The sequence below is a fragment of the Aethalodelphis obliquidens genome, unplaced genomic scaffold (genome assembly GCF_003676395.1).
Source record: "Aethalodelphis obliquidens isolate GAN/ISIS:26980383/991018 unplaced genomic scaffold, ASM367639v1 scaffold2, whole genome shotgun sequence".
Lineage (NCBI taxonomy): Eukaryota > Metazoa > Chordata > Mammalia > Artiodactyla > Delphinidae > Aethalodelphis > Aethalodelphis obliquidens.
The window spans coordinates 10,964,425-10,973,421 of NW_020837946.1; the positions used below are offsets into that span (position 1 = coordinate 10,964,425).

Here is an 8,997-nt window from a genome sequence, read left to right on the forward strand (position 1 = left end):
TTCATTTTTATTATGTTTGTCATGGTGACCCCGTGACTAGTGATCTTGGATGTTAACATTGCAAAAAGATGACAAGTCGCTGAAGGCTCAAATGACGGTTAGCATTTTTTAGCAATAAAGTATTTTTTAATGAAGGTACGCACATAGCTTTGTTAGACATGATGCTGTTTCACACTTAATAGACTACAGTACAGTGTAAACATAATTTCCATATGCAGTGGGAAACCACAAAATGTGTGCTATTTGCTTTATTGTAATATTTGCTTTGTTGCAGTGGTCTGGAACCAAACCAGCAGTAACTCTGAGGTATGCCTGCACACCAGTAATTCACTAGTCAATGTTTTACTTACTTTTAAACATCCACTGGTCCATTGTTTACCAATTATTAGTAGCTACTTATTACCATGTTTATGACAGAGAGCACTAAAGAAGTGGGACTCTTCCCACAGCAATAATGAGTAAGAAGTTTGTTGGCAAAGGAGGGTTGACTGATTCTCCTAAGGAATATCTGAAAGCAGTTATTCATCACTCACCTTTTCAGGTCAGCTTCAGATGGATGAAACTTTGTCCTTTCATTAAACATTTAGAAATGAGCTTTTCATGACATCCAGGATGCCAGAAAGAATAAACATCAGTTAATTTTTGTTTTGTTTCCATTTGATCAGCCATGAGTTGTTTCCAAACTTCAGCGAGCCATTCCTGGATTTATCCCACTGTGATCCTTTGCCTGTTTGGATTCTTCTCCACGATGAGACCCTCAGAACCCTTCCTTATGCTGTATTTATCTGGGCCAGATAAAAACCTGACCAGTGAAGAGGTGAGTTAATATACATACATATCTTGATGTGGTTTAATCTTACAGGACTCAAACAAGGACCTAGAGTGAGGTTTTCATTCAACTGGAAATAAGATTAACACACTGACCTCAATGAATCCCATCTTCATAGTATGTGTTATTTTATAGAACTGTTCAAACTACTCTTTCCTCCTCACACTTGCAAAAATGGGAAACCAAAACACACTGCATGTGTAATAAATATTTTCACTTTTGTAGACTTCTAACATTAGGCTTAATGCATGGGAACATGTCAAGTCTTCATTGATTCTATTATACTAATCCTAATTCTATTATACTAATCCTAAAATAAAATCAATGATGCCAGGCACAGGATCTAGTCCTAATAAACTTTTAGCCTGCTGGGGTATAAGCAGAATCTGTTTAAAAATTGTAGCATTTCTTTAGGACACTAACTCCATTTTGAAAAACTATTTATCAGCAGGTGAGACATTAACAGCTTTATCTTCCCCAGAAGTCCCAATTCTCTTACTCAAAGGATCCACCTCTTTTTTTTTTTTTTTTTTTTTTTTTTTATGACAAGTGCAACAAGAAAGTGCACTGACCTAGTCAGAGAATTACCCTGGGCTGGTTTTATAGTCTTCAGCCATAGCTAAGAAAACACTGTAGAGTGTGTGGCTTCACCTGAAAGGCTCACTGATGCTGCTTTATTTGGTGATAAGGTAATATGGACGGAAGGGCAAGCTCATTCTATTGTATTGTAAAATCACTTAGGGGCAACTCTGTTTCGAAGTTTCCCAGATGGAAGCATGTCACTATTAAGACAAAGCAAACAACAGATAGACATCCAGAATCAACCAGTGAGCCTCAGGGGTCTGCTTCCTTGACCACTATGGACCAGCTGGACCTCAAAGGCGCAGCCCGGTTACATTAGCCTTTCAAATCACTGAACATTCCCCTGTCATTGAAACAGGAACCACTGAGGTTGCTGGAGAAAGCAGGGGGCACAGAACAAAGTCTAATGCAGCTGACCTGCACCTGTACCCATCACGCCCCAAAGATCAACTTCTTCAGTCCTTTCTGTGAATGAACCTTGAGGTGTCGTGCATTTCTGACTAAATCCATGAGATGACTCATATTAAAGTAAGGCCAGAATTGAGCGAGCAGAGACAAATCAGTAGAACTGGAGGCAAACGGGGTTGGGAGCCCAGCAAATCTGGCCAGGAAGGAGATGAAATGCATTGCTTGTTCCCACACCATAATTCTGCAAGATGATTTACCCTGTTCTGTCTTCATCTGGGTGTTCATCCAGACTTGCAAGGCTGAGATTTTTGCCATAATGATGAATCACATAAAGGTAAAGGTTGCTGGATTATTCTAACACTGTAGCTGCTTTATCTAGTGTTGTTATCTCTGAACAAGAAGAGAATAGTATTTTTTAATAGCCTGAAAAACCCACAAGTGTCTGTTGAACAATTTTTAACTAGTTTACAGGCACACCTCAGAGATATTGCAGGTTTGGTTCCAGACCACTGCAATAAAGTGAACATTGCAATAAAGCAATCACACAAATTTTTTTTTAATTTCCCAGTGCATAAAACAGTTATGGGGCTTCCCTGGTGGCACAGTGGTTGAGAGTCCGCCTGCCGATGCAGGGGACACGGGTTCGTGCCCCGGTCGGGGAAGATCCCACATGCCGCGGAGCGGCTGGGCCTGTGAGCATTGGCCGCTGAGCCTGTGCGTCCAGAGCCTGTGCTCCGCAACGGGAGAGGCCACAGCGGTGAGAGGCCCATGTACCGCAAAAAAAAAAAAAAACAGTTATGTTTTCACTATACTATAGTCTATTAAGTGTGCAATAGCATTATGTCTAAAAAAAGTATATACCTTAATTGAAAAATATTTTATTGCTAAAAAAACGCCAAAGCAATTACAATAGTAACATCAAAGATTATTGATCATAGATCACCATAACAAATATAATAATAATGAAAAAGCTTGAAATATTGTAAGAATTACCAAAATGTGACAAAGACATGAAGTGAGCAAATGCTATTGGAAAAATGGTGTCAATAGACTTGCTCAATGCAGGTTTCCACAGACCTTTAATCTGTGAAAAACAAAACAAAACAAAACACGATATCTGCAAAGCACAATAAAGCAAAACACAATAAAATGAGGTATGCCTGGGCTCTAGTGTACATACTATTATAAATTTAATATAGCTCAGATTGCACATTAAGCCAATATATTCTTCTACCGAGATGCATGTAAGTATATGAAGTGGGTTTTTTGGTGGGGTGGGGGGGAGCTCTCCTTTCCTACTGGGTTCCTTGAAAATCAGTTTTCTATTGTGCTTTCTCATAATACGAAGAATACCCTATTTGATTGGATGCAGACTTTTGTATCGGGCAAGCGACATGTACCTTAGTAATGCACGAATCTGAGACAGGTAACCCTCCTCACTTCCTGGTGCTTCATGGTCACAGGATCCATTTTTCAACTCTGCAGATCACAAATGAGATCTTCCCCGTGTGGACATACTCATATCTGGTGCTGCTGTTCCCAGTGTTTATCCTCACCGATTACGTCCGCTACAAGCCAGTCATCAACCTACAAGGGATCAGCTTCATCATTACCTGGCTGCTGCTCTTGTTTGGCCAAGGAGTGAAGACCATGCAGGTCGTAGAGTTCTTCTATGGGATGGTCACTGCCACCGAGGTGGCCTACTATGCCTACATTTACAGCGTGGTCAGCCCAGAGCATTATCAGAAAGTGAGTGGCTACTGCAGGAGTGCCACACTGGTGGCCTACACAGCGGCCTCAGTGCTGGCCCAACTCTTGGTATCCCTGGCCAACCTATCGTACTTTTACCTCAACGTCATATCCTTGGCCTCTGTCTCCATGGCCTTCCTTTTCTCACTTTTCCTACCAATGCCTAAGAAGAGCATGTTTTTTCATGCAAAACCCAGCAAAGAAGGTCCTCCAAAGCCACCAGGAAAGGATGCTGTCTTAGAGGAACCTCAAAAGGATCATGAACCAGGTGGACAAGAAGTAGTCACTGTTTCAGGGAACCCATATGATGGCCATTGGAGCAGCCCAAAGCCAGAAAGTGTAGTTTTGAGAGTTTTTGTGCAGTGGTTACAAGATTTGAAGGAGTGTTATTCCTCAAAACATCTTTTTTACTGGTCCCTATGGTGGTCTTTTTCCACAGCAGGTTTTAACCAGGTTTTGAACTATGTTCAAGTCCTGTGGGATTACAAGGCACCAAGCCAGAGTTCCATAATATATAATGGAGCAGTAGAAGCTATTGCAACCTTTGGAGGTAAGTAAACTTTGATCTTCCTTTGATGGGCTACCCCCCACTAAGTTCATTTCTCCAGTTGCTAAATTCTCCATGGTGGTAAATTAGGTCTGTTCAGAAGGCATATTAATCTTTTCCAGGAATAGAAGGCAGTGGGGCAAAAAGAGAGACAGGACATTTCTATTTAATGTGTTGCAGTTACTGGTAACTCAAGAGCTCGGAAGTCAGCACCAAGTGATCACATTCTAGTCAGATTCCCAAGATTCCATTTCATCATCAAGAAAAGTGTTAATAATGCCCCCTGTTCTTTCAGGATTGTTTTTAATATCAAAAAGAAAATAGGCATCTTGTGTATAAAAAAGGTGTTTTTATTATTTTAGAAAATGAACTGAACTTTTAAGACTTCCAAATTATCACTGGAAGGGTTTTTGTTAATAAAGAATTTGATTTAGCTAGTGCCCATCTTTAAGAAATTCCAGGCTCTACACCACAAATTTTCAAAATTAGCTTTCTTATGAGATTTAAATCAGAAGTGGAAGATGTTATGTGAGTCAGGATTCTAATATCAGAGGAAAATCTGCCTTTGAAGTTCCCTCTACAATAAATATTTATATCCTGGTTAATGGAAACTGAAATTCAACTAAGACTTTGAAGGTATTTTTCTAGGAAGTAGGAGATTTCCACACCCTGTTTTACATAAATTTTCAGAAAGCTCATGTGGTGTCTGTTTTATTATTGTCTCCCTTTTAGGAGATTTCAGTTTAACTCCTGGAAACCAAGACTGTACTAGAGTTAGTTCACTGAAATTATCTCTCCTACATTCCAATTTCTGGGAAGAAAAGTAACTTTATGTCTTTTGTAGTGTGGTTCTTGCCTAGATCACATGTGGAAAAGTTAATCAAATCTCAATAATTTGAAACATAAATATCTCTCACTTTGTTAAAGAGAACTATAATTACTAACTCTAATTACTGTCAATTATTCAATCTTTTAAACTCTGTAAATTGTTCACCCAAAACCTCAAGTAAACTAAGCCAGATCTTGAAGACATTAAGATGGAGATTAGAAGTAAAATTAAGAAAGATTAGTAATAAAGACTAAAACTTACTACCTGAGGCAACGTATCTGTTACCTATCACTGAGAAAAACAATAAAGAAAGGCAAATATGATCAGGCTAGGTGTACTGCCAGAGCAGTTGTTTCACCTTTATCTATCCCTGCCCTGAGCATGTTGTATTAAGTGACTGAGTTTATGTATCATTTCTCCCCACTCTGTGGGTGGTTAGGAACCTTTCTAGTCCCTCTGCATAGAACAGTGCTTGGCATGTAGTTGATGCTAATTAAAAGTGTGACAACTAAATGACTGAAAGAATAGAAATTAAAGAGAGTAGCCAAAGGAAAACATGCTTGAGACATGGATAAATCCCCATTTAGGTGGATCACACTATTTTCACGAATTGGGAAAGCAATATGTTTATCTTTCAGAATTACCTGAGACCTGAGTTCTTAAGAGAACATGTTGATGTTTCCCATGGGCAAAGTCAATATGTTGGATCTTCCTTAATGTTTCTTCTTTAGGGGCCCTGGCTGCCTTTGCAGTGGGTTATGTGAAAGTCAACTGGGATCTTCTGGGAGAGTTGGCTCTGGCCATCTTCTCAGTTGTCAATGCAGGCTCTCTATTTCTCATGCATTACACGACCAGCATATGGGCATGCTATGCAGGCTTTTTGTTATTCAAGACCGGCTATATGCTTCTTATCACCATAGCAGTGTAAGTATTACTAAGCATTTCTTCCGAGTCCTAAAACTAAACCATATTCTCTTTTCTGTATTCCTATAATTCTTTTGAGAACTTTGGAAGGATTTTAATCAATTGCAATATTAAATGTTGACTACTTCATATTAAATTAGGCACAACTGAGCCATCTTTTCATTTAATTGCTCACCGAATATTGCTAATATTAATCAGCAAGGGAAACAAGTTCTGTAAGTTCATAAACCAAAGGCAATGATACATGGTCAGGTTGTGATTTTTATTTCAAACAGTTTGCCAATTTGCACGGTGTAATGCAATTTGGTTTTGAATGATTAAGTTTAGATTACACCTCTGATTTCACTTGGTTGCTTGAGTAATTCCAGGCATATACTTTTGTAAGAAACAAAATATTTTCAGCAAGGTGGATACTGAAAAAAGTAGATGCAAAGATTACAAGAAACTATGAATCCCAGAGATCATTTTTTTAATGATTAAAAACATTTGGTTCTATATATAAGTGCAGAGAAAGCTGACTATAGGATATATGCTTTGGTATTAACCAAAAGAGATAAGAAACATTTGAATTTCAAATCACATGAAAGTAGAGCCAAAAGCTTTATAAAGTTTTGAGTTTTAGTCTGTGAAAAATGCTTGATAAGTAATTGACAAAACACGGAAATGTGGACCCTGAGAAAAGATCATGAAACAAAGGAAAGAGATGAAACTTGAGGCAAGTTCATTTTTTTCACCAAAGGGTATCTGTTTAATGTATCAAACTCATGTGTCTTGAGTTTTTTTTAAGGCGAGTATTTTGTTAAGGTAAGATGACATTGTTTCTTTTCATTTTAAGAATATTCAGAATCCAAAGCCTTTTACCTGTATTCCAAGGAAGAACTATAAATAACATATATCTGCCAGTCTTTCAAAAGTGCTTTGTAATAAGATTTCAATATCTATATAATTATAAAAAATAGGTTTCTTATGAGATTTAAACCAGAAGTGGAAGATGATTCCAATTCCAATTCCAATTCTGGCCTCAGTTTAATATGGGTCATCTCAAAGGAAGAACATTTAGGTTTAATTTCTGGAACCATTAAATTGGATAGGAGGAATTTTGCCATATTTGCTTTAAGTATATTTTAATTCAGACTTTAAGTATATATTTTTTCCTTGTTCTGCCCGTTTGTCTACACTGGAGGAGATTTAGACAAAAAGTGCTGTTAACAAGACACTGCTTTCTCTTCATTTTCTTTTAAAGATAAGAATCCCATGTACGTTCTCGTTAAAAATCTTATTCTATGTTGAATGACAGGTTTCAGATCGCAGTTAATCTGAGTGTGGAACGCTACGCCCTGGTGTTTGGAATCAACACCTTCATCGCCCTGGTGATTCAGACCGTTATAACCGTGATCGTAGTAGATCAGGGAGGATTGAGGCTGCCAGTCCACATTCAGGTAAGCTGCAGTACTTCCATTTTCCTATTCACGCAGTTGGGGGGGGATGTAGAATAACCTGGTCATCTCAGAGGGCTTTTTCAACCTTACCACTGGCAGTATTGAATTTCTTGGCTAGGCAAATTTTAAAATAAACCATGCCTTAGGACTTCCCTGGCAGTCCAGTGGTTAAGACTTCACCTTCCAATGCAGGGGGTGCAGGTTTGATCCCCGGTCAGGGAGATAAGAACACACATGCCTCACGGCCAAAAACCCAAAAGATAAAACAGAAGCAATATTGTAACAAATTCAAAAAAGACTTTAAAAATGGTCCACATCAAAAAAAAAAAAACTTAAATAAAATAAAGTAAAATTAGCCATGCCTTTAACTATCAACTGTAAAACCAAGTAGGTTTTGAGCAGTAATCACTATAGGTTAGCATTTGCCTTTGGTCCCTAAAACCCTATCAGGTAACACTCTTGCCTTCATGTCCCCCTTATGTCTCCTCCTTCCCCCGTGGTCCAGTACCACAATATACTAAGATGCAACTGGGAAGGGGTACGTGGCTGCAGAGTTCACCTCCCTTTTAAGTCTCTCAGAATACTGAGAGACTTAAAATTAGTCCAATTTCACATTTTACATGTGGATCTGAAAAAAAGGGGATAAGGCAAGTAAAAAGTAACCTCAGTGTCGAAAACTCATTCCTGGAGACATTACATATAGCATTGCACTATCCTCCAAACATAGACACGTAAATCAGTGGGATTTAGCGTTTCTTTCACTATTGGTGGCATGTGCTAGAATTTGAATCCAAGCAACCCTGACCCCAGAGCCCACACTCTTAGTTACTGCATTGCTTACCCTTTCATGCCTTGTTCTTCTAAGAGGGGAAAAGAGAGTATTGTGCACATCTAAAACATCCATATTAAGATCCTGATTCTCGGTTACCCCATCATCCAAGTAAATCAACAGCATCACTATGTATTATCAATAACATAGATAGTCATATTTCATGTGTGTCTAACTCTGTTTTTCTCTAGTTTTTAGTTTATGGGAGTTACTTTGCAGTCATTGCTGGCATTTTCCTAATGCGAAGCATATTCATTATCTACTCAAACAAATGCCGAAAGACAGTGCAGAGCTCTGCTACAAGTCAGAATCCATATGGGCCACACCCAGAAGAACCAAAGAACAACTAATGAACAAGGCTCTAACCTCTGTCAACCACTACAGCCTCTGAGCAAGACTCTGCTGGTCACAAAGTCACGGAGTGCCATAAATTGACACACTTCACAAGTCTGGATTCCAGTGAACCTTTTCAAAGCCAGGAAAGTTCAGCTTTGGACCAGATATCTATGTACCCAGCTGAACTGGTTGCAGCTGTTCAGGTATACCATCTCAATTAAACAGCCTATGTTGGGGAACCCCAGTGAATAACAATGACTGGAAAATTCTGGTTTTGATTGCTTGCAAGGATGTGCAAGTGGCATGGAAACAAACCATGAGAAAACTCCAACCATCCTAGAGTTTGATATTCCTCATTTGTGAGCAGAAATACTAACTGAAGTGACCCTCTTGCTTGGCTTAGATATTTGTTTTATTTTACCCAAAACAGGCAACACAATGGATATTTTTTGTCACATGAGCCATTGTCCTTCTTCTTCCATTAAGTATATTTCTTTAAAACTTACAGTTCCTTGAGAGAATTAT

The 8,997-nt window shown here is 38.7% G+C and overlaps 1 protein-coding gene across 1 annotated transcript; it reads left to right on the forward strand.

Moving 5' to 3' along the window:
• Window positions 1–547: 547 nt before the first annotated feature.
• Window positions 548–8,766, forward strand: SLC19A3 (solute carrier family 19 member 3). Its single transcript, XM_027114452.1, has 5 exons — window positions 548–817; window positions 3,305–4,118; window positions 5,676–5,868; window positions 7,166–7,307; window positions 8,328–8,766. The coding sequence occupies exons 1-5, from the start codon at window positions 668–670 to the stop codon at window positions 8,484–8,486; spliced, it is 1,458 nt and encodes a 485-aa protein (XP_026970253.1). The 5' UTR covers window positions 548–667; the 3' UTR covers window positions 8,487–8,766.
• The last annotated feature ends 231 nt before the right edge of the window (window positions 8,767–8,997 follow it).

Coding starts and splice junctions, on each gene's coding strand:
- SLC19A3 (XM_027114452.1), top strand. CDS start 668: ATGAGTTGTTTCCAAACTTCAGCGAGCCATTCCTGGATTTATCCCACT. Junction 4,119..5,675: donor AGCTATTGCAACCTTTGGAG/GTAAGTAAACTT, acceptor TTTCTTCTTTAG/GGGCCCTGGCTGCCTTTGCA. Junction 5,869..7,165: donor CTTCTTATCACCATAGCAGT/GTAAGTATTACT, acceptor GTTGAATGACAG/GTTTCAGATCGCAGTTAATC.